This window comes from Sceloporus occidentalis, unplaced genomic scaffold, assembly GCF_023333645.1.
Source record: "Sceloporus occidentalis isolate IW3139 unplaced genomic scaffold, rSceOcc1.0.p SCAF_129, whole genome shotgun sequence".
Lineage (NCBI taxonomy): Eukaryota > Metazoa > Chordata > Lepidosauria > Squamata > Phrynosomatidae > Sceloporus > Sceloporus occidentalis.
Window position 1 is genome coordinate 99,794 of NW_028317109.1, and position 27,045 is coordinate 126,838.

The window sequence follows — 27,045 nt, forward strand, 5'->3', positions numbered from 1 at the left end:
AAAAAAAGTAATTTGTGCGTTAAATACATATGCTGTTACTTAGAGACTGCTACTCAAAAAGGGGGAAAAAATGAATTTCTAAGCTGTAGGCTTGCAGTTTTTGTCTAAGGACATCTGTCTATGAAGAGTTATGACGTTTGTAGATGTCTTTGGCAACCTACAAGGAAATTACGGAATTTTTTAAATCCTGTTTTGTTGAATACATTTAAACACGCTAATTATAAGAAAGAGATAGCATTCTGAAAATTATAAGAGCATCAGAGTTAGGATGGAAACTTGGTTATAATTTACTGCTGGACCCAATAAACATAAAAATACATTCTGTTCTTTTTTACAGTGTATTTTAACTTTTTTATGTTTTGCTTACAACATCTAACAAGCTTTCATTTCATTTACGCCAATGTGCCTGACTTACCCTTCTTTGTAAATATGTCATCTAATGAAAAAAACTTTTATAACAGCTTATCTGTGCCATCCTAACCCCCCAAACAGCCTACCTGTGCCATCATAACCCCCAAACAGCCTACCTGTGCCATCCTAACCCCCCAAACAGCCTACCTGTGCCATCATAACCCCCAAACAGCCTACCTGTGCCATCCTAACCCCCCAAACAGCCCGCCTGTGCCATCTTTTCTCCCGCTTCTCAGTGCCCCCAAACAGTTTGTCTGTGCTATCATTTCCTCCAACACACACTATGACACACATGTAAACACACTTACACAAATTTACACATGGTAACACACACCTACTCATACTCACGAACACACACACCACTTACACATCAATGGTCAAACACATCAACATCCATGCTCACATACACAAACATACATACTCCCTCTCGCCCATGCCTCCTTAACTCTTCTGCAGATTTTGGTCAGCTGCTTGCACACAGAGGGGTCGCGTGAGGTAACATGACCCTGCTGTGTGCCAGTCTCTCCGTGCCGGTACAAAATTGTTAAGAAAAGGACCCTTTCGACCTGGACCGGCAGAGTCCAGGTCAGAAGGCCCTTTCTAAACAGGTTTGAAGCGGCATGGAGAGACTGGCACAAGTGGTCGCAGAGGTCACCCAGGCCCCATCACAGTTGCGACCGCTGCAAACGCTGTGGTTACGCCACTGGTTACCATGCAAGGATAAGGAATTGTGATGTCACAGGCGCTCTTTCACTACCCTAAACCACCTCCTCCCAATAAATGAAATGTTAGACAAATAAATGAATTTTAAATGGATACGTTGTTACAGTGAAGTTGAATCTGTGATAATTGCACAGCTATAGGAAGCCATAGACTCTCCGCTCAAGCTGTGAAAGTGTTTTTTTTTTGGTAAAGAACTCCCAATTCTTCTCCTTTCTGTGTCTTCAGTGCTAAACACAGAACACGAATGCAGCGGTAGAAATAGTCGGGATCCGCTGACATCAGAGATGCCAGATTCAGGACGATTCAGTATCTCCCGCAGGTAAGCTACAGACGGCATGCCGACGTGTCGACATACGTTAAGGACAACGCAACCTTTCCATATCCATCAGAGGAAAAAAAACCACACACATCACTGACTGTGCTGACAGAACAACTTTTACTAGGATACCTTTCAACAGTCCTGTTTTTCACAGGACAGTCATGATTTTCAAGCCCTGTCCCAGATAGCTGCCCCACTGTCCTGTTTTTGCGGGCAGCGGGGAGCTTGGGCCGGTTGGGAAGAACCTCTGACCATCTCGACTGGCCCAGGCAGGTGGAAAAATCATTGGAACAGCACATACTTCCATTGCAGTTCCCACTTTGCCTCCTTGCATCACTAGCGAAGCAAGGTGGATATTCGGGCAAGGCGGATGGGTGGCCATGCCAACTGCTCCATCCCTTCAACACCTCAACAAAGTTGTCCAGATTTAGACACTTGACATTTTTTGGGGGTATGCAAATAAGAAGCCGTTGGTTCATATTTATATAAAGCTTCCCATAAATATTAGTGCTACGAAACATACAACCATCTGGTTGAAAATATTATCACGTCGGTAAGTCAGATTCTTTGGGATGGGCTAATTAAAGGGTTAATGTTGGGGGGGTCACAGGGTCACCTTGTTCAAAAAGTTCTCAGATATGCCAATGAAAGATTGTAAAGTTGAGAGCCATGAGACATCTAGAACACAACGAGGAGCCATTGTTGACCATCTTATGGACCGATTCCAAAATAGATTGTGGTTGTAGATTGTAGAATGAATCAGAAGCCGGGAACATTCCTGCCTAGAAGGTACGTGAAAGATAATACGGCCTGAAGAACTAAAATGCCTTCCAGAAATGTTTCTGGGAATTATTTTTTCTGTACATGTCTTAATTTCCGTCGGGCATACAAGCCGTGGTACGTCACATACATTTTCCATCCAAATTCCCAGGAAAACCATGATCTTATGGCCCTTGTGGCCCAGCTGGCATTTGGGAACTTTTTGTCATAAATAATTTTATGTGTTTTCAGTTTTTAACGTCATTCCTGACTGTAATATATATTTTTTCCAATTACAATTTTACATGACATGCATTACGAATTCTAACAGAGGACACGGCTACTTGACCCATCGTCTGCCGCCCGTCAAACCCGTCCAAACGATTACATTGATTTATTAAAACTATGAGGGAATTTTTGTCATTTGGTGTAATTATTTTGGAAATAGTTTAAAGATAATGAGCAAAACATAAGATGGAGGCGTTGTGTGTACTGGAAGAACGGAAGAAGTAGGTTTTGAGAGAGAGAGAGCGAGATTGTGCTTTTAACCCCTTAATGACAAAATGCATTGTTTTCAATGGGTTTAGGGACCGCCCATTGTCCTTAAGGGGTTAAAGAAGCTCAACTCTATATGACTAGAATAGGGGCTCTACCCAGTGGCGTATTTTGGGGGCAGTCCACCCCACAATGGCACACAGAGGTCCTAAGTCTACCGGAAATGTCCTCTCACTCACGCTCTCACACATTCTCGCTCTCTCTCTCACTTTCCCAGCGCTGCTTCGTCTCTGTTTTTTTTTTCTTATGTCTTCTTTCCTCTGTCCTCGGTGATTCGAGGTGCATGCGGAGTCTCTGTGAAGCCTGGTCAAAGGAACTGATACCGGGGAGAAGCGGACGAAAAAAGAAGACAGAAGAAGAAGCTGAGCTGTGGGAAAGGAGACAAGGACACGGAAGCAGTCGGCGGAGAATGTAGGGAGACAGTGACAGAGAGTGAGAGAGCATAAGTAACAGTGAGTGTGAGAGAACGCATGTAAGAGTCAGTGAGTAAGACTGTTTTAACATTTGAAAGTGGGGGGTTCCAGATATTCGATCCTCCATGGGTTACAAATACTGGTTCTACTGAGCATGCGTAGACGTGTACTTATGAATGCTTCCTGATTTCAGTAAAGGCAGCTGAGGGAGGCGGTAAATAAGATAAAAAATTTACATGCAGTGAATTACACCGGAGTCCATGCAAAATGGGCTCCGTTATGCGCTAGAGTGGACCTTTAAGGTACAAAGTGTCCAGGCCATTTAATCATTGCCAACCCAGAGAGGCCTATATAAAGAGGAGCGGGAGATAGTTTTAGTGAGTCTGTCGTATTTTGTGGAACGATACATCCCAATTTTCCATCAGCAGTGCCAACTGCCTCAGACTCGGCCTTGCTGGTATTCTAGACGAATATTGCAGTTATTATGGCTGACAACCTGCGAACAAAACAGCTAATTTGCTAACCTAGAGTTCATATCTTAATCTGCGGCGTAAAAACATCTCAAAGGCGAGTGCAGTTTGTGTTTACACAAGATGGAATTCAGAGGCGGCGTGAAGCGACTTTGATAAAGCTCCATTATACTTAATTATATTGTTTTTAACGAACAATAATCCTCATTTAGCTGTAACATGGACGCTTAGCAATTTAACTCATACAGCCCGATACTCCCAAATACATTCACTGCCGGCTAAAAAAAAATGCGCTAACAGGGAAAAGAAAATGTCGGTGCGCTGAGCTAGTCTCAGGCTCAAATAATACAAATATATAATACGAGGCCTACCAAACAGGTGTAAGCATGCTGCAAATACAGTGTATTGGCTGTACAATGTATACAAAAAAACAAAACTGTCTGCGCTTCTCACCCTAATAAAGTTGGCAACAAATATATAAACATAATATAAATGAGAGGTTTTGGTTATATGAATTGGCCAAAGCATAATTAAGCTCACCCGCCACGTCAAGGCACACTCTCAATAGGGTGAGAACCTACTCTCACCTCCTACATAGTGGGCACCCAAAGCAGTTTATACGGCTACCAAAACCTTATTAATGTGTTGGGGGAGGTGCAATTAAACCAGCAGCTTGCTGTCCAGGGGTTAACTGCTTGACGTGGCGGGTGAGCTTAATTATGCTTTGGCCGATTCATATAACCAAAACCTCTCATTTATATAATGTTTATGTATTTGTTGCCAACTTTATTAGGGTAAGAAACGCAGACAGTTTCTGTTTTTTTGTAAAAAAAATGCGCTGAAGGAAATATTTATATAAATTATATCGCTATGGTAACAGTGGAATCTTAAGACTCTTAAAATAGCATTTAACTGACTAGTGTTTTAGGTCAACGCTGTTGCTTAAAAGATACAAAGTATGTAGACTTGCCATGTATGTGGAGTCACTAGAGCAAACTTAGTTATTTGTTATAAAGTCATTCCCTCTAATATTTCCCATAATCTCACATAATATGCAAAATAATTTAAGTCTCCCCGCCCCCCCAAACCTCCGTAGTGTGTTCTCTGCATGGTTGTTAACATGAAGAACATTGTTACTGATTAAATCTAGAGAGTGAATGAGAGCGTGAGCAAGAATGAACACGTGGGCACCGGGCTAAATCGTTTTTGGTCCATTTGCACATGTCTATATAATATTATTTGTTTGTTTTTTAACTTCTCTAAAGCTTCCTTCTCATCCGGCAGTATGGATCCATTAGGAGCTTAAAAAAAACTCTATTTCAAAAGTCTTCGGTACTACAAAGTATTAGATTTGGGGTATTTTATTTAAGAAATCAGGTTCTAAAGGCTATCCATTGTTGAGTATTAAAAATATATTTCGGAATATTTAGAAAGGGAGAGACTGGGACTTTGAAACATCTCTGAGCCACGTCCAGGGATTTCAGATAAAATACCCGTGCTTGTGTAGGTAGGAGAAAGTTTGAATGAGTAAAGAAGTGTCTGTGTTTAAATATATTTTATGGTTACACGTAGTTATTTTGTAGCTATAGAGAGTAGTTGAGCCTTTTCATGGTGATTTTCTATTGACCTAAATCTAAATGTAACCTCTAGCAGAGTCGAAAACCTCAACATATTCCTAGAGCGATCTTGGAGAATGACGTCTCAGCAGCTGCTCTGGGCACACGAATTACAGCATCCAAGAGTCATGAACTAAGACTGCACCCACGGCTCTGCCCAATATTACATTATTGCCTTGAGGTGTACAGCCAAGCCGACTACTCCGTGAGCAGCTAATAGCCCTCAAAGGCCTATTTGCAAATGTTACAGATTAACACTAATTATCAGAAGTAGATGCATAGGTCCATTCAGCAAAATGAGAAAGCTACTGAGCATGTGCAGGAAGTGTACCGGCGAACGCTTCCTGCTTTTCAGTAGAGGCAGCTGGGGGAGGAGTTAAACGAGACAGAAGTCTCCTTTTTCTAACTTCAATAACTAAAGAACGCCTTCTGCGATTTACATGCAGTAAAAAGCACTAAAGACCCTGCAAAATAGCTTTCTTTTAGGAAACAGCCATTCATTTTTAACGTACGGGCTCTTTTCTTTCACAGATCAGTAGAGGTATATGCCTACCAGCTGAGTGTAAGTATCTTCCCGTTACCCATAAGACATATAGATCCCAATAACATTGACTTAGCTCGCTCCTCGCTGAAGAGTAGAGAGAGCTCCCTGGAATCGTGGGAAGCTATTGAAAGCAAGATTCCATGGGTCCGTTTAGCTGAGAGATGGGGGCAGAAAAGATTCTGTAACGGCGAAAATATTCAGCTGATGCTCAAAATAAACTTTCCCCCATGAATCAAAGTAAACGCTGTCTCTTACAGTACTCCAGACAGCATGCACTGTATACGCTATATCCATATGTTTATATATTATAATACCAGCTGCTCTCGCTCTGCAGGCTTTGCATATGTGATAAATTCTATATGATGACAGAAATAACAAATACAGGGATATGTCAGCAGAAGCAGATTTAGGCGGACGGTAGAGGTGCAGGTCCATGGAAACAACTGGAAACACAATTAAATTCTCCGAATCAGGACCCCGCTCTAAACCTTTCTTGAAATAATACCATACCTGGGAACATCCAGGCTCCGGCTTCCCAGAGCCCTACCGCTTCGGGCAGCAGGTTGTCGGTAGGCAGCTGCCGGCTATAGATATACTTAATCTGACCACAGCCCAGTCGTTGCCGATGGCCACGAGAAACTCAAGAGCATGTTGGTTCGGGACAGATAACCTCCCTGATCACATAGGAGGCGTTATAAGCTACATTCATTCACACGAGGAGGACCAGGGGGTTAAAATAAGACGTTGGCTCAAAGGAAAGGTTGGAGAGGTAAAGTGATACCAATGGGAATTTCAAAGCAACTTTAGCCACGTGATAAATGTCACAATGTGATAAATGTAGATCAGAGCCGGCCTGGGATTTAAAATAGGCCCAAGGCATTTAAAAGTGCAAGTACCCGCTCTCCCAGCTTGGCGAAGAGGCTGCGGCAAATATAAACTACGTTTAATAAATATATTTCAATAAATATCGTCTGACGATGAGCGAGCCCAGCCTCATCACCTTGCATCGCATGACGAAAGAGGCTAGAACTGGCTTTAGATGTTCATAGCAGCCACCTGCCCCATGAAAAGTCCCTCTTACAGGCAGTGCTCAGCCACAATGCATCTACAGTGGCTGTCTGCGGAGTGACCTCTTCAACCATACCTCCCAAATGTCCAGTTTTTTACGAGACAGTCCTGAAGTGCTGTCCCGGGTAGCTGCTCCACTGTCCCACTTTTGAAGGCAGTGGGGATCATGGGCCGTCGGGGACATCCTCTAATCTACTCTGACCGGCCCAGGGAGCTGTAAAAATCATAATTTTAATTTTGTTGCCTTTTCACTCTCACTCGTGTTGATTCCCTCGCTCACGATATCACTCTCTCTCACTCACTCACTAGCTTTGTCTTGCTCACGCTCTCTGGCTCACTCGCTTTCGCTGACGCTCTCTGAAAGGTCCGGTAAGCGAAGCTGACACAGGGGAGAAGGAAGCGATGAAAGAAAACAGGAAAAACACGAAGAGGCAAGAGAAGAAACGGAGACAGGGACACAGAAGTGGTCGGGAGCCACTGAGGAGAGCGTGAGAGAAAGTGAATGAGAGTGCGAGAGAAGCGTGTGAGAGCATGAGACTGTGAAAGAGCGTGAGAGAGAGAATTCAGTTTCCGAATAGAAAAAACCCTCTGAATCTCATCTGAAAATTCATTGTCCGAAAACAAATGGACCAAAAACGAACAATTAATCTGAATCGTTTTTGGTCGAGGTGCACAAGTCTAGTCCATTGTAAGCGTGTTAGTGTTTCACACTCATTCGCTTTCACAAAAAAAAGCATAGCAAGGTATAGCATAGACAGGACAGTCATAATATGCAGAGTTTCCTTCACTTCCCATGATCCTCTAGTGAAGATTAGCTCGGAGCCCGACTGTCAGCACAGACAGGAAGTTGCAACCTACTTCCTGTTATAACAAGGTAGCTTTTAAAAATGGGTCAGAAAGCGGCAGCTCCCACATACAGCGCAAACAAAAATAATACAGGGAATTATATTTTTTTTTCGCCCCAGATTAATTATACAATTAATATATTGTTTATAGGTAACAGCATCTACTCTGCCCGTTTTTTCCAAACCTTAATCAGTCGTTGGGCTCGTCTTAGATTCAGGATCCATTTGCCCATCCCATGCATGTTTAATACCCTCACTGTATTACCCGCTACCACTTCTTCTGGGAGGCTGTTCCACCTATCAACCTTATCCTTATCTACAACCGGCCGACAGCGATGATTGTCATTATCTAGATGAAAAGTAAATGTAGAGTAGTCCTGGCCTGTTCCTGTTTTTAAATATATATAAATTCTCGTATTATCCATTGACATTTCCCTTTTTCGATGTATATATTTTGTATACAATCTACACCAAGCTGCATTGGTGACTCGGAGCAGCATTGTGACCGGCATCAAATATTTACGTCAATCGGAGCCACCGGGTGTGAAGTGCTGTAACCTCCTCTCCTCCGAGACCCGACTCGAATTAAGGACGCCGTCTAACGAGTTTCATCCATATTCCACCGACACTTATTGGCAGGTGTGAGGATCGTCGCTCTTTCTGTCACGGCTAATTGCAGGAAAGGCAGCGTCGCCCCGGCCAAACGCCGCGTCTGTCACCGGTCACGTATAGAGCGCCGAAAAAATTCATCTAATAACAACCGAAATCTATAGGCGACCCCCCAGTGACATCGGTTCCACATATTGACACGACCATTATTATAAACTATGCAGAAAGGTGACATTTATTATATTTTATGAATAATTTATACAATGTGGTTATTCTAGTGCAAAGGCTTAAAGGGACAGTCCAGCCATTATATGCCCTTTAATATGTTTTATAGCATATGGTCCCTTTCATTTTTATATTCATGCCTGGGAACCCTTCGGGTTTCGCCAGGAGAGTCAGGGAGAAGCACCGCTTCTTCATTTCTCCGGGTCGAGACCCTAATCCTCCGGGTCGCGGGAGCGGGGGTCCTGGCACGCCCCACTTATGGTGAGACTCGAGAAAACTGGTCCTGAACCCCGAAGCATCATTGGAATGATCCGACCAATCACAACATTTTATTATGGCAATAAGAAGACTGCGATACATCTGGTCTTTATAAATAACCTTATTGCGTCCAGTGTTTACAAAATGAATAGTGCAAAAAAAATTAGAGAGGGCGCGAGAGAGGGAGAGCGTGGGAAAGAGGGGGAGAGCAGGAGGGAGAGGGCGCGAGAGGGCGGCAAGAGAGAGTGCGCAAGAGAGAGAGTGCGAGAGGGAGAGTGCGTGAGAGAGGGAGAGAGAGCGCGAGAGAGGGAGAGATCGCGAGAGAGGGAGAGATCGCGAGAGAGGGAGAGATCGCGAGAGAGGGAGAGAGCGCGAGAGAGGGAGAGAGCGCGAGAGAGGGAGAGAGCGCGAGAGCGGGAGAGAGCGCGAGAGAGGGAGAGATCGCGAGAGAGGGAGAGAGCACGAGAGACGACGAGAGAGAGGGAGAGTGTGAGAGGGAGAGAGAGAGAGAGAGAGCGAGCGATAATGAAAGCAGAGAGACATCAATATAAACATATGGAAATAATACGAGGCCCACAAATTATTTGTCACCAAATAAGGAAATATACGAATTCCCCGAACAAATCTGACGCAGCGTATAGACACGGGAGGGACACCCAGGGTACGCATTCCAGCCTCTGAGAGCTTCAACTCTTATCATCCTCATCCGCCCCCACTACCCGCTGACAATCATCAGAATTGGGTAGTGCCGTCGGATGCTGGAAGGACGCTGACCGGCCAAAAAATATAAAAACTTCCTGCAAACCGTTCATCGCTTTAGTTTAGTTAAAAAAAAATTAAAAAAAAACTCCTCTGAAAACATCTAAAACTAAAGACAAAGTCCTAACGTCTGAAAAGCAACCTAGATGGCAAATTTTCTATCGCTCTAGTCTAAAGGAAAGTTTTTGGGTTTTTTTGTTTTTTTTAAAGAATAAAAGTTGTTATTGTTAATTGGTTGACACCTCCGCTGGGTGTCCAAGCCGACATAATGGATTGCCGAGATAATGAATGGGATTCAAAGCAGTTTTATTAAATTATTTAAATTAGCTGTTATTCAGATGGGGAGGGTATAATACAATAAGCTCCCCCCCCATAATCAGTAAAAACATCGAGTAAACACATTTTCGAGGAAAAAAATAAGGTTGTAGAAACGTTTAACCCTTCCAGCGAAAGACGTAAAAACTTATTTTTTAATGTTTAATTTTTTAATATCCCTTTTAACTTGTTTTGGTTACAAAGTACGTCTTTTCACATCAGTACCGACGCACGGCCTTTTGAAGTCAATTAAACCGAGGAATTCTCAACGTGTTGGTGACCCCTGACAGCGATGGAGTTAATGAAATGATATCTCGTAGCGACACACAGGACATGCTGCGCAATTTAAAATGGGAGAAAAAAGGGGAAAAGGAATATTTCAGGGCAGCATTTAAAGCTCACAGGCAGGATTTTCTGCGCATGGAGATAATGATACGGCTTATCATACGTTCTATGGAGACATCAAACCCAGAGAAGTCCCTTTAAACAGCTATAATTACACAGCGCCTGGGCAATTTAACCCTTCTGTGTGCGAAGACAGTAAGAAAAAAAAATAGGGGTTGGCCTTTGATAGGTTTACTTTACTCAGAGGGTGGTAGATAAGTGGAACAGCCTCCCAGCAGAAGTGGTAGAGGGTAATACAGCAAGGGGATTTAAACATGCATGGGATAGACATACGGCTCCTGAATCTAAGACGAGACCAACGACTGATTAAGATTTGAGTCTTTACAGCAGGAGAAACGGGCAGACTAGACGGGGGCCGAAGGGGGCCAATCTGCCGACGGATTCTATCTTTTCTATGTATTGTGTTCAGAACGTTGGTACATGCCTGTGCTCTGCGTGTGGACACAGGAAACCGCTTGGGTTGTTGCTTTATTTTTGATGTAGGGCAGAAAGCATTAATAATATTGTGTGACTCGTCTATATTTATAAACGGATGACTCACAATATTCCCACGTTAGTTTCTTCGCTATCAACCTATCCGTGCTGTCCGATGACTTCATGACTGCATGAAACGGTGGGAAAAAGTAGGAAAAATTCAATCCCACGGAGTATATTTTTTTCACAATTTCAATTTCCTTTTTGCTGCAATTAAAACCGGAGCCCCCCCCCCCCGATCAATAAAATTCTATTTAAGAAACCGGCAGACCTCCTATTATCAATGTTATCAGGACACCTGTGTAGAGGGTGTGGCTAGAGGTGGGGCCAGAGGTAGAAGTGGGCATGGCTAAAGGCAGGGCCAACCAACCTTTTGGCAAATCTGGGGCGGAGCTTGAGGGGTAAAGTGTCACTCAAACTAGCAGCGCTACAGTCCATGCGCATGGGGTTGTGCTCTACCTCTATCCCACAAAGCAGGTAGAGCTCGGTGGGACCGCTGGATCGGGTGGCAAATGCGGGACGTACAGTTGGGAGACAAGCACTAGAGAGCCACCTTGTGATGTGCAGGACAGTGGGGCAGCTACCAGGGACGGTGCCTGAATACCAGGACTGTCTAACAAAACCCTGGACACTTGGGAGGTATACTATACCAAAATGATACTTTTTGTCAGTGTCTTGCCTTGAGCATGCTAGATGCCGCCGTCCATCGCAAAAGAACGATCAGGACAAGAAGAGTTATTTGTGGGGGGCCTTTTGCTTGCAGTCTCTGCAGGTTTAAAGAGATATGGCACCCCATTGGTCTCATGTGCGAGACCACCGGTACAGGAACGATTTACCCGGGTTAACCTGAGAAGATGTTTGCCCTTCAACCCATCTTCGTGTAACCAATGGGGAGACGAGGCCGCGCATGCACTACTTATGAAGAACTCAACGAGAAGCCAAACCACCAGAACGATGCGATCCATCTCCGCATAGATGTCGGAACCTCGAGGAAATAAGGAGACGGATTCCCTCTCGACTACTCCAGAAAGAGGAGAGGCCGCTGCACTACCAACTCCGCCAACCCTACCACCACCACCTGTACACAACGTATATATTAATGCAACACAAAATACACTCCAGTTAGTTAATAGATAAATAACAGAATGAAACAATTTTTTTCCCCGGAAAAATAAAGGACCTGACGTTGGGGTGTCACTCAACGCAGCGCAGACTTAGATACCCCATGTGATCACTCACCCGATCCAATGTCACGTACATGCGGAGAAGCAAAACAAACTAAATTTATTTATCGATTTCTATAGCGCCATCATATTCTGCAGCGTTGTACAATCAGGAAACAGCACATAACAAGTAGTGCATCACGTTACAGTTTGGACAAAAAGTGAGGCGGACCCCGCTCAAAGGAGCTTACAGTCTAGAAGTCAGCCGGGTTATCAACGTGACAATAACTCTACTAAATATCATATATATATATAATAAAAATATACATAAATTTGATATTATATTAATTATGATGTATATTGTATGCCTTTTGAAACAAGCACAGCTGACACAGACTAACTTGCAGTCGCTCGAAGGGTTAAATATCCGCCTCGCCAGGGGAAGCGCGGGTTTGTGGATTGGAATTGTAGTGATTTCAGGCTCATTATCCGCACACAAGGAAAGCACTTACTACGCGTCCCGAAATCCAGATACAAAGCGTTACGCGGGGGGCTTTACTGGATGTCTGAATACAGCCATACGCTATATATATATATATACATACATACATACACACACACACACACAGACCCACACATATATATATACACACACACACACAGACCCACACATATATATATACACACACACACAGACCCACACATATATATATACACACACACAGACCCACACATATATATATATATATATATATATATACACACACACACAGACCCACACATATATATATACACACACACACACACACAGACCCACACATATATATATACACACAGACCCACACATATATATATACACACACACACACAGACCCACACATATATATATACACACACACACAGACCCACACATATATATATACACACACACAGACCCACACATATATATATACACACACACACACAGACCCACACATATATATATACACACACACAGACCCACACATATATATATACACACACACACAGACCCACACATATATATATACACACACACAGACCCACACATATATATATACACACACACACAGACCCACACATATATATACACACACACACACACACACACAGACCCACACATATATATATACACACACACACACAGACCCACACATATATATATATACACACACACACACAGACCCACACATATATATATACACACACACACACACACACACACACACAGACCCACACATATATATATATATATACACACACACACACACAGACCCACACATATATATATACACACACACACACACACACAGACCCACACATATATATATATATATACACACACACACACAGACCCACACATATTTCTCAGAACTGGTAAGATACATGCTTTTAAAATGTTTTATTTTATTAGAACAGCGTAAGTAAATCTTATAATAATATATAATATTATATGTACAATATATATTATATATATATATATATATACACACACCTTGGCACTCAAATGGTTAACCAGTGTTATAAATAGAACTTCCCTGTTATAAGACACGCATACACACATTATATGTTATATATATAATTTCATATCAGTACATTATATATATATACACACACGTATATACATATACACACATATATGTATACATATATATGTACGCTGCATACATTTTTGTTGCTATATAAATAAAAGAAAAGATAATAATAATTATATATATATATATATATATATATATATATATATATATATATAATGCATCCTTCCCCAAAACTGCTCACTGAGATTCCCAGATTCCCTCTGGCAGTCCAGCCAACTCCCACAAATCTCAGCAAACCCATGGCTGAGGTGGTGTTCACAGCGGCTGGCGGTGTCCCGGGATCTGCCTGGCCCCGGGGCTTTTCCGGGTGTCACTTCCTTTAACATATTGTACAGCGGAGAGGGACTTACGTGCTGGACCTGAGACAGGGGATCTTTATCGGATCAGGCAGAAAGATCGCAATTAAAGGGGCAGCAATCGGATTTAACTCTTGCCTGCCCATTCGCTTTATAAACCGCTCTTTAATATACCCTCACATGGCATTTAAAGGACCGGGCAGCGCAGGGCAGGTGTGAGAGCAGATCAACTTTCCAGGGATCTCTAACCCATTGCTGGCCATTGGCGACACGCTGGCCTCCAGGCTGGTTGAGCGTTCTGGGATTAGCAGTCCAGCAAGGGCAGGAGAAGGAACCCCCAAACTGCTGCCCACCCCAACATACAAAGAGTATAAGAGATCACTTACCGAGCCCCGGTACAAAAGTATTGAGGAACAAGCAGATGACGGCTACAGGGAAGGGCATGTAGGGTATAGCGGCTCTCAGGGGCCCCTTCTTCTCTCTGACCTGCACCACCACCCCACTGGCAGAGGTGCCCCTGTCTATCATGTCCCCTTCCTTGATATCCATCCTGAGTGTCTCTGTCCGTCCGTCTGTCTGTCCGAGAGGCCGGAGGAGATGTGATTCCCGTAAGTTGGAGCCGGGCTGTGGGGTCAGATGGTGAGACGGTATAGAGATTGCCCTCCTCCTGCCTCCTCACTGCTCTCTCCCCTCTCTCCTGGATCAGACTGAAAGCTGGAGCAGCTCCTGCCAGAGCTGGATTTAAAGGGACAGCCCCCTCATCATTACTACTAATAACAGCATTACCTACACTCATGTCACCCTATATATCCAATCAATCTATATATCCAATCAATCTATATATCCAATCTATCTATTTATCTATCTATCTGTATATATTATATATCTATCTATCCATTCAATCTATATATCCTATCAATCTATCTATCTGCATCTATCTATCTATCTATTCTATCTATCTATCATCTATCTATCTATCTATCTATCTATCTATCTATCTATCTATCCAATCTATATATCCTATAAATCTATCTATATATCTATCTATCTACCTTTATATATTATCTATCCTATCTATCTATCTATCTATCTATCTATCTATCTAACTATCTATCTATCTATCTATCTATCTATCTATCTATCTATCCAATCTATATATCCTATCTATCTATCTATCTATCCATCCATCCATCTATCTATCTATCTATCTATCTATCTATCCATTCAATCTATATATCCTATCTATCTATCTATCTATCTATCTATCTATCTATCTATCTATCCATCCATCCATCTATCTATCTATCTATCTATCTATCTATCTATCTATCTATCTATCTATCTATCTATCTGTATTATCTATTCTATCAATCTATCTATTATCTATCTATCTATCTATCAATCTATCCAATTTATCTATCCAATTTATCTATCCAGTTTATCTATCTATCGATCTATCTATCTATCTATCTATCTATCTATCTATCTATCTATCTATCGATCTATCTATCTACCTTTATATATGATCTATCCAATCTATCCTATCTATCTATCTATCTATCTATCTATCCATTCAATCTATATATCCTATCTATCTATCTATCTATCTATCTATCTATCTATCTATCTATCCATTCAATCTATATATCCTATCTATCTATCTATCTATCTATCCATCCATCCATCTATCTATCTATCTATCTATCTATCTATCTATCTATCTATCGATCTATCTATCTATCTATCTGTATTATCTATTCTATCAATCTATCTATTATCTATCTATCTATCTATCAATCTATCCAATTTATCTATCCAATTTATCTATCCAGTTTATCTATCTATCGATCTATCTATCTATCTATCTATCTATCTATCTATCTATCGATCTATCTATCTACCTTTATATATGATCTATCCAATCTATCCTATCTATCTATCTATCTATCTATCTATCTATCTATCTATCTATCTATCTATCCATTCAATCTATATATCCTATCTATCTATCTATCTATCTATCTATCTATCTATCTATCCATTCAATCTATCTATCTATCTATCTATCTATCTATCTATCTATCTATCTATCTATCTATGTGTATTATCTATTCTATCTATCAATCTATTTATTATCTATTATCTATCTATCTATAAATCTATCAATCTATCCAATTTATCTATCCAATTTATCTATCTATCTATCTATCTATCTATCTATCTATCTATCTATCTGTATTATATATTCTATCTATCTATCTATCTATCTATCTATCTATCTATCTATCTATCTATCTATCTATCTATTATCTATCTATCTATCTATCAATCTAACCAATTTATCTATCTATCTATCTATCTATCTATCTATCTATCTATCTATCTATCTATCTATCTATCTATCCATCCAATCAATCTATATATCCTATCAACCTTGTAAAGTATCTTGGTAATATCATGCATTAAAATAAAACATGTTTTGTTTTTTTTTTATCAATCACCATTTAATTCACCTGTAGTTTTGCAAAGATGAGATTCCACCAAGCCTGAGTTTACTGGATAGGCTCAAGATTTACCCTCATAACATAAGTCATGATAATAACAACACTTATTATTATTATTAATATTATTATTATTAGACACTGTAGCTGCTCCTTAGGTCAATAAGTCCCCCTGGACTTATGCTTGCAGCAATGGTGCCCCTGTAGGGCAATTTAAAGAACAGGGTAAAAGTGGTATAGAGATATCCAAAAAAGCACCAATTTACATCCACCACCCAAAAGAAAAGATAATAATAATAATAATAATAATAATAATAATATACATACATAGTCGAAAAATGGACAAAGACACGTATTCCATATATTTTACTCAGCAGCACATATGTGATTTCTCTCTCTAAGGCTTGTCCTCTACGTTATTGAATGCGTAACCACAGTCATGGTGCCCTGAGGACAAGCAGGCAAGATGTCACCTTCTGCATCTTATAAAGCGTATAAAGAGCTGGGGGCTCAGTGCTCATTCCTTGGTTCGTTTCTAAGGCTGGCTTCAGTTCCAGTGGATTAAATCTTCTGAAACCACCATTCAATCTCCAGCGGCTACAACGTCATACTATACTGGGACCATGATGGACGTAGTGTGTACAGAATATTCAATAAGAATATCAATAACACAGTGATAGTAACATTGTTGCAAAAACAGCAGGTTTTGCTACAGCTAACAAGTTATTATTATAAATTTTTTTTATTTTTTTTTATATAGCACCGTCAAAGGGTACTTTATTGGTACTTTTAAAAATTGATCCAAGATTATGGGAGATATTAAAAGGGCGCTCCAGACATCACAAGGACTTTAATGCATATGATTGGCGTGAGGTCCATCTCAATTTTCATGTTGTCCGCTTTGTAAACGCATGGGGGATTCTTTAATTGCATCGCCTTGCGCGTGAAGCATTCACCTCGAGTCCATTCTTCTATCGAGGGGGTGCCAGGGACATTTAAACTGTCCCTTTAAACTTCACAGCCTCTATATTCTGAGAGATTCCCAGCACTGCTTTCCTTCTCCCAGCTGTGTATGGAAAATGCCCATCATATAAGGACCAAAACTAAACTTATAGTACTTTATATAATAAGTGATTGACAAACTGAGAGCCAGAAGGACAGCGTGGTGCTTAATTATATTGCACAAACATGATGAACGTCATAATTTCACCTTCAATGCTACAATATGTCCATCTTGGAGGAGAGAAGAGATTGGATCTGATAGATCCTTAAATACTTAAAGGGATTAAACAAAGCACAGGAGGCCATAATCTAATACTAGAGGGACAGAAGCTTAGATGGAATGTAGAAGTCATCAGAAGTCCACAGTTTCCCCTTCATACTTGTGTGATTGTGTATCAGAGGGTTTAAAGGGGTGGACCATGCCATTTATTCCAGACTCCTTTCCAGAGGCAGAACTTATTCATATTAGCGAGAGGGCGTGAGTAGAAGTTGGATCCGTGAGTAGAAGTTGGATCCGTGAGTAGAGGTTGGATCTGTGAGTAGAAGTTGGATCCGTGAGTAGAAGTTGGATCCGTGAGTAGAAATTGGATCCGTGAGTAGAAGTTGGATCCGTGAGTAGAAGTTGGATCCGTGAGTAGAAGTTGGATCTGCAAGTAGAAGTTGGATCTGTGAGTAGAAGTTGGATCTGCGAGTAGAAGTTGGATCTGTGCGTAGAAGTTGGATCTGTGAGTAGAAGTTGGATCTGTGAGTAGAAGTTGGATCTGTGCGTAGAAGTTGGATCTGTGAGTAGAAGTTGGATCTGTGAGTAGAAGTTGGATCTACACAAGGATCAAGACCTCCGTTAACCAGCTCTGATTCCCGGAGCCTCCAAAGTCAACGAGGTATAGATATGCATTTAAATATCACATCCTATAGTTTACTGAAGTCGTATACAAAATAGACTTGGGTGTTGGAGGAAATTTTGTTTTCGTCAGAAAAAAATCTTAGTATTCTGCGAAATTTTCTCGTCTCCGTCTTCTGTTGGGACGAAATTCGTCCAACATTTTCGTTTTCGTGTTGCCAGAGAAAAAAGAAATAAACGCACAGAAGAAGTTGAATTTAAATGGCAACATTCTCCTCCTCCTTTCTTCTTTTTTTCTTTCGTTCGCTGTTGCATTAGTTGTTCGTTATTGGATGGAATGGACGAAATGGTAAAATTTGGCCCAAAAATGCATTAGCACAAAAACAAATGCGAAAGTCTAATACAAAGATCTCAATGAACTGCCCGACACCGATGCCCTATTCCAGAACAGAAATATATTATAATTCAAATCATAATAAAAGGGGTTCGTAAAGAAAAAAAAAATAGTTTAGGAGAGGAGATGGGATTTGGTTGCCAAAGAGGGACTGGCCCTCCAGATGAGGGACACTAGGGAGGTATGCGGCATAAATGGAATATCATGCTACATTTGCCCACAAGCAATTTTCTACCCAGACCCGGACGGCCATTATTATTATCCGTACGCATCCATTGTCCCGGCGAAGATAATTATATGCAAATTAAAGGCCATCATTTGACCTCCTGAATATTATTTTCATTTGCCGCTGTAATAAGTGTAAACCTCATCAGTCTCAGCGTCCAGGTCTCCGTTCATAGCCCTCAGATCATTTACATGCCATTTTCCTTATCGCCGTCTCGATAACGCGATGCCGTGAATGATTAGATCCTGCAGGAAATGCGTAGATACTGGCGGGTCGAGGGCCGCTTATCCTCTGGGAATTACTAAAAAAATAAGGAAAAAAATCCAATATTTCCTTTAAAATTGGGCTAAAAGTAGCAGAATAAAAAGTTTGCTTTCACTCAGCGCTACCTGGTTATAATAATTGTATAAAAAGGAGTGATATAACCAACCATACTGGGCTACCAGTCACAGGGCTCTATCGATACTGGGATCCATACGCATACATTCTAATATTATCGTCAAAGAGGGAGGCTTTTGTTTTGGGGGCTTTGATGACGTGGCTGGATTTTACGAGGACATGTGACAGGGGTATAGATTTTTTTACCCAGGGCCTAGTATAGACTAAAAGCCTATCATCCTATGACTGAAGTACCCTCGATCTCCGGGCCCAATAACGACAGACACATGAAATTGGGTTGAAAATGTTTATTTATTAAGTCATTGCCGCGCAACCTTAGGCCCGACGCCTCGTTGCGTTAACTGGGCAAAGACTACCAGACTGAACACATAAATATAATAAATAACATCAATAAACATAAATAATTAACAAAAACCATAAAGCCTACCAGACAAACGGGGAACCGCCACGCCGGGACGGACAAGATGTCCAAACCCAAACCTGAGGCTCCCAGCACCACCGACCGGGGACCCCCCGCCAAACGCTCTCCCCCAGAGTATATACTCTGGCCATGCTGGCCCCTGCGGGAATCATCGCAGGGCCACGCGTCCCATCGCAGGGCCACGCGTCCCATCGCAGGGCCACGCGTCCCATCGCAGGGCCACGCGCCCCATCCCAGGGCCACAATTGAATTCACCGAGCTCTTTAGAACCCATTCTTTGCACAAATGTTTGTAAATGCAGACTGCATGGCCAGAGGCCTGACTTTATACACCTGTGGCAATGAATTTGATTGAAACACCTGAATTCAATAATTAAGGCGTGTCCCAATACTTTTGTCCATATAGCGTATGTACGTATGTGTATATATATAATTAACAAGAATACTTTATTTTAGAAAAGGAATATGTAAAATGTTTCAAATAAATATGTATTATCTATACACGAGATCATTCACAGTCTGCTGTTTATATCCATGTTGTGGGTTCTAAGCGCTGGGTAATTTCCTCCTAATTGGTCCCCGGGGCTCCCTAGATTGCGAACACCTGCTAGCTCGTCTGAGGTCTCTGTCGGAGGAGCCGAGAGTTCCGGCAGCAGAGAAAAAAAAATCCCAGAAACGGTACTTTCTGGGAATAGAGAAAAATACCGCTAACGGGGTATGTAGGCTGCTTACTGAGAAGGCCGTAAAAGCTGGAGCAATGGCTCCTTATAGTCGTATTCAGATGGCAGGGCAAACGACAAGGGTAACAAAAAAGCATTTTTTTGAGAAGTATTTTGGGACTAATTTTGGCTAAGTTCAATGGAGTCAGTTTGGTGGTTAAAAGATCATGCCAATAGTCATTTAAACTGATTTAGGGTTGGGTTGGGACTTGGAGTATTGCTGGCTGGCAAATGGCGTGCAAAGAAATGGCCAGATGCTTAACATATACGCAAGGGCTAATGGAAATTCTTACATTTATTGAGCCATTTTGCATAGTGGTGGCTTCAGAATGATGGTGGTCAAAAATGGAGGGGTTCATCTCACACTAGAAGTTTAGGGGGTTGGTTCAGCTAGATATGTAGATTGGTGGAGTGGAAGGCTAGGAGATGTTCTAATGTGCCCCCAAGACCTAATTTTAGGGTGACCACATCGGCCATGTTTTCCAGGACACATATAATTTTTCCATATTGCTGACCAGTCCGGATAAATGCTGCCCTGCAGTATGGAGGAAGTATAACTGACTAATTGGTTCCCTTCCATAAGTCTATACATCCCACATACTGCAGGGCAGCATTTTATCTGGGCTGGTCAGCAATGTGTAAAAATTATATGTGTCCTGGAAAACGTGGCCAATGTGGTCACCCAAGCCCAGATGGAGACATGGTCTGGACGCTGGACTCAACAACCTGACTCGTCACCTGCATTAGGTAACGAGGGGACATATAATAGGTATTAATAAAAGTAGGTGACTTCATTTGCCAAAATTCATTTATTTTTGGTGTCTTTTTACTATTGTCAAGGTTACGTTTATTTTTTTTCTTACCATGGTCAGGAGGATGTTGTGGGTCGTAGGCTTTTTAGAAAAATGCAAGCCCACAGCATTAGCTTAAATTTTTTTTATAGGTCAGCCTTTCATTTTTCCACTTTCCATTTTATTTATTTATAAATCAGAATATTCATGATTGTAATTGGATCTCTGCTGCTGTATGAGCTAAATGATTATTTACATCTTAGTTCTTCGGCAGGAGTAAAGAAACATCAAACGAGGGATGTGTTTGCCTTCCAGATACTCTTCCTTTATTTTTATAAAAATACGATTAAAACATAATCTCTGAAATGTGCTTACAGAAGTCCTATATCTTTTCTTTTTCTATAATGCAAAAAAAATTAAATAGAATGTTCAAACATCACTGAAAAAAAAATATTAGCTGCTTGTTCCCTCAAAAACTTTCTAGATTGTAAGAAAATGCTGGTAATGCTTTTGTTTCTGTTTTTTTAATTATAGGTTTTTATCACATCAGAACACTGTAAATGATCATAGAATATACATTATGGAAACTTCCATTGGTTGCTATGGCGATAAACAATTTTTTTTCAGAATTTGCTCCATAACCCCCATTGTACTCCGACCTCTTTGTAATGTCCTTTATGCATTTTTTTTTATTATTTTTTTTTTAAAAGAGCAAATTAGCCAAAATATGTTGGTTTTGACAAAATATTATAGGTTCAAGTGGCTGATTTGAATGTTTACAGAGGATATTTATCTTATAATAACTTTCCGACCAAGGCTTCTTTTGGAAATGTTTCCTTCAAATAATCAGGTTTTAGTAGTCTTGGAAAAAAACAACAGATAAGTGGATGTTCTGTAATTGCGTTAATTTTTTTGTAGGTTTAATCACATAGAAACAACACATAAACTCAACACATCGGCATTTAAGAAGTGTTCTTGATTACTATTATTCTTTTTATTTTACTATTACTTTTTTTTTATTTTATTGTTTTGTTTTTCACAGATCTTATACAAATGCTATTATTGTTGTTATTGAAATTGCAGTTTTAACTGGGGAGCCAGAGATGTAAAAACTTACAAAATAATAACAATAAAACAATAATGATAATCTGAAAATATATTTTTATTTATTGTAGTTCCAATTGTAAGATCTTCAGATCTGGAGGCCGCCATTGTTGTTGGTCGGGTGATATAGGTGACTTTCACTGCTCATACACAACACTGAACCGATGCTTTATCGTAATGGTAATTAAATCTATTCCTCTATAGACTTTCTTTAGTCAGGGTGTCTGGCTGGGTGATTAAGACTGAGTCATTCTATTGTTCCCCACAGGCAGTATGTTAAGGAGTCGGGGTGTTTGTCTAGTAGATTGGGGATCAGATAACAGAGTGAGAACCTCATACAAATGGCCAAAATACAGCTACCTGAAAACACTATATTATAGGGCAAAAAGCACAATATTTTTTGAAAACATTTTTAATTTGGTACTAGTAATAAAAAATGTTGGGAGTTCCCCTTTAAACGCCAAGCGCTTATAACAACTTCAGTCATCGGTGTCTAGAGATCCAGAGAGAGCGCTGCACATCTACGGTGACATTACTTTGAGCGGATCCATAGAATGAAGACAGATGTAACAGATGGCGATTTCTTTATTTTATAAATTTCAGCATTACCATGGAACTTGATCTGACACAAGAAAGGAGTCAGTAGGCACAGAGCACTTGGAGGTACAGATGTTGTAAAGCTGATGTCTGTGTGATTACTAACATATTCTGCATGTTAAATACACCAACGGCATTCATTTTTTTATGTATGTTTCAGCCCAATGAGGGTCGGGATCAGTTCTTCCACCTCAAATTAGGTTACAAACCCATCAACTCGTTTAAACAAGTGTCTGTACCTTTAAATAGGGTTGCCAAATGTTGCTGAGACATTTCATAGACACTTTTTGAGAGTTTGAGCCTCTACTAAAGTCTGGGAGAAAGCAGAGGAGAACGAGTGGAAAAACAAGAATGAAAAGAGAGAAAAGAGAGGGGAGACAAAAGAGAAAGGGAGGAAAAGAGAATAGAAGAGGGAAGAGACAAACAAATGAGAAGAAACAGAGAGGGGAGAAAGGAGAGGCAGAAAGAGAGGAGAGAGAAAAGAGAAACAGCAGGATTGGAGAGAAAAGGGCAAGTAAGAGATTAAAGGAAAGATAAAGGAGAGAAAATAGAGAAAAAGAGAGATGTAAGAAATAAGAATAGAAAGGAGAGACAAATAAGAAAATAGAGAAAAAGGGAAGGAAAGGCGTCTCGGTGGTTTTGATGGTCATTTCTCTTTAGGCGTGAAATTAGCATTACAGGAACCTCTGTTATGTTTCTCACTTTTTCCAGATCGCTATAAGAAGCCAATCATGGAAAATGTATAGAAGAATCTGAATAAAATCTTGACTTCCCCATGGCTTTATAATAAAATCTGAATATCAAACAGAAGACGCTCTAATAGCAAAAATAAAACAACACCTATTCACCTCGATATATCCCGCATGACACATCTTTGAAATAAAGACCTAAGATTGCATTCCAGAATAAAAATACTTTTTCTACCCCAATTTTTCTGTGATTTTGTAAGACTGAGAGGATTCTGGAAATCCAGGAAGACTAAAGAACCCATTGACCGAAATACATTTCTTTCCTGACCATCGACATAATATTCCTGGTATGTTCAATCATCGTCATAGGCCACTTACTTCTTATGCGGGGATGTTATCTTAATAAAAATCTATACCAAGCATCTCATTTACTTTAAATTTAGAATCCAAAGAGCGGGTAATTGAATATCCAAATATACATTTCATGAAATAGCCGTTAATGGCTGATTCTTTTATTTGATATGCCTTACTGGTTGTGTTTTGTGTGATTGATTTAGCTGGATGAATACCTCTTTGGAAAACTCATATCTTATATCAAGTGGGCTAGAACTTTCATGGCTGCAGGAGTAAAATTTTTGGACATATTTGAACATGACACCAGAAACACGGTTGTGTTCAGTAGTATGTTCCGGTCAAAGCTCTGGTAGGTAGGTTGTGATCAGGCTCCCTAGATTGCGGTCGCTATTAACGGGCTGGTTGGGGAGACCTTTTTTTCTCTTTACGCCATAAGGCGGGAAGACGTCACATTTTAAGTCCTTAAAGCTTACATGTTGTCCATAAAATGTTACCGTTGACTAAAGATCTTGCCTTGGACCAGTATGGTTTTATACATTTTTCCTTAAGCGTGTATAAGAAACTGAACTAATGTTTCGAGGGATTCGCTATTCTAACTTCACAGTTTCTGTGATTTACGCTCCTATACTCTACCCCTTCAGTGACAGCCTCCTGTGCAGTATGTATTACGGCATGACAGCGAGATTACATATGATTAGTAGAGGTCATAGTAGGCTAAGATTTGTTTCCCAGTGCGAGGAACATACTGTATGTCTTCTGTCTAAGAGACATAGAGGCAAGAAGCCTTTAAATTACCACTTTATAGTCAATCCCACCAGCCTTACTGACCAAATAAAATGACATAAGGCCTGTTTTCGAGCCTGGTCTGAGAAGCACCTCCACATGGCAGTAAAAGAGGCTAGTAAGATATCATGTCATACCCCAGTTTCGCCATTCACCCTTAAGGAGCCTTCTAGTCCCTTGCTTTCATTTAGTATGTCATAACAGCTCCACATCATTCCTTAGTAATCGTTTATGCACCATAAAAACCAAGTGAGACAACCTTTTTTGTGGTGAGGTGTCCGAAAACAGTAAAGTATTTGACGGTCCCACTTGGCCCCAGTCATAGGTGATGATCTCCTGGACAACTCTCTGTCTCAGATACCAGTAATGACCAAAGTCACTCAGCATTAATGAGCCGGACAACTTGGGCGGACAATCACGAAAACTCCAGGTACTGTGGGTTCCTCATGCTCTTGAGATGGTCTCCCATTGAGCAGTGATAAGTTACCCATGAATTTAGGATTTGGAACCCCTTAGTATTCTATTGTTAATACGTTTCATTTCTGGTAAGACGAAAATAATTCCTTTAGAACTGTATAACGTATATATAATCCAACAGACACACGTTCCTTGCAAATCTCCAGGTTAATTTACTGTCTCACGGATGACAGCAATATACTGAAGACTTGAAGGTTACCATAACAGACGCTCAGAAACAGAACACGGAATGTTCTAAGCAGCTCTGGGAATTCCTTAGCCGTGGGTACTGTCTAGAATGTCAAGTGCTTACAGTGTATTTACAAGTGAATTTTCTTAATACATCCTCTATATTAACCCAAAAATCTTTTCTGGATTTTTAACTTAAAAAATTATACATAGATAATAAAAAAACAGTATGTGTTTCTTCAAAAGGAGCAAATCGGTGCATAGAAGAAGAGGATGTGTGCTATATGCCTCAGTGATAGGGTTTCCTTCTGACTCATAAAGGGTTAACCGTACTGTATCTCCCAACCAGGGTTTACAGTGAGAATACAAATCACTAAGTACATATATTATGTCTAAGATTGGGGGGTTTATGTATGAATAGCGACTCTGGTGTGAAGTTTCAAAAGTTGTCTTATAACCATGGCAGCAAATGGAATGTTCTAATCCACTGGAATCAATTGAAACGGTTGCTATGGTGATAAAACAGGGGTTTTTGGTTCTTTTGCACAAGAATAACTTTTAAATATTATTATGTCTGCAAAGAAGACCTGCATCACATTTACCGTCTCTTCTTCCTTTGTGTATATATATTTATATATATATCTATGAAAAAAAATAAAAAATAAAAAAAATATATATATATATATATGAAAAAAATACAAAAAGAATATGAGATGTTCACCAAGAACAGGCACTTTATACCCTGCCTTACGTCTCTGCTTGGGAGCATCTCAAATTTAAGCTCTCTTGAGCATCTCCATCTACATATCGGTCTGATCCCACCCAAAAGAGTAGTCTGTAACAAAAATGAGATAATTTTATTGTTAGTTTGTTTCTATTTATATGTTACATACACCATCTCATATGGAGCTTTTTCCTACATGATTTGACTTTTTCTTGGCCGGAACATAGAATTAATGCTTACAGCCATCACAGTTTTATCCACGCTGGACGTCGAGGTGGAGCGTGTATGAGATCTGCAGCTATAAGTGCGCCTCCAACCAGAGCAGCGCTAAACAAATTTATTTAACTTTTATTTCTTTACTAATTTACTGATTATTTGAAACAGCATCACTCATGAGATGTATTTGTAGACAAAAAAAAACAACAGAAATTGCTTCTCATTTGTTATTTTACATTGGAAATATTAAATAATAAAATGAAAATGTGCTACAGTATTGCCACTCTTTAGGTAAAAGAATAAAGGTTATACGAGGACACTAGTCTTGCGAAATACTCAAAGTGCCAGGAAAATGCACCTAATTTTATCAAACCACGTCTTAATTACAATCATTAAGGGAATGCAGCCATTACATTAGACTATGTGTTTACTGGCACTTTCAAACCTCGTATCTTAATTATACATCCATATCCGTGCTTCTTTTCCTTCTTGAATAAGTATCGTAGGGTAATTGTTATAGGAAATGCCCCCTCCCTGGTAATAACAGTTACTGCCTGGGGTAATAATGGCCGGAGGCCCGGCTGCTGTCTTTCACGTTAACAAGTACCAACGATGACGGCCATTGATCGTTGGCGAGTGGGCAGCTCGGAGGACAGCCACGTACGACTTGGTTCCAAATATGTTTTGTTTTCAAGAAAAGAGCATAGCGGCATTGGCCTGAAACATGGTTCTGGGGACTTTGCCAAAATGATACTGTAACACTTGAAAAGCCAAAAGCGTGAGAACTCAGTGAAAAC

At 40.5% G+C, this 27,045-nt stretch overlaps 1 protein-coding gene across 1 annotated transcript in view; it reads right to left on the reverse strand.

Moving 5' to 3' along the window:
- STUM (stum, mechanosensory transduction mediator homolog) overlaps positions 1 to 14,392 on the reverse strand; it is a 29,433-nt gene extending 15,041 nt beyond the window's left edge. The window contains exon 1 of the mRNA XM_089499082.1: positions 14,230 to 14,392. Coding sequence (XP_089355208.1) covers positions 14,230 to 14,392 — 163 coding nt within the window. The remainder of the gene's footprint in view (positions 1 to 14,229) is intronic.
- Between the last annotated feature and the right edge of the window lie 12,653 nt (positions 14,393 to 27,045).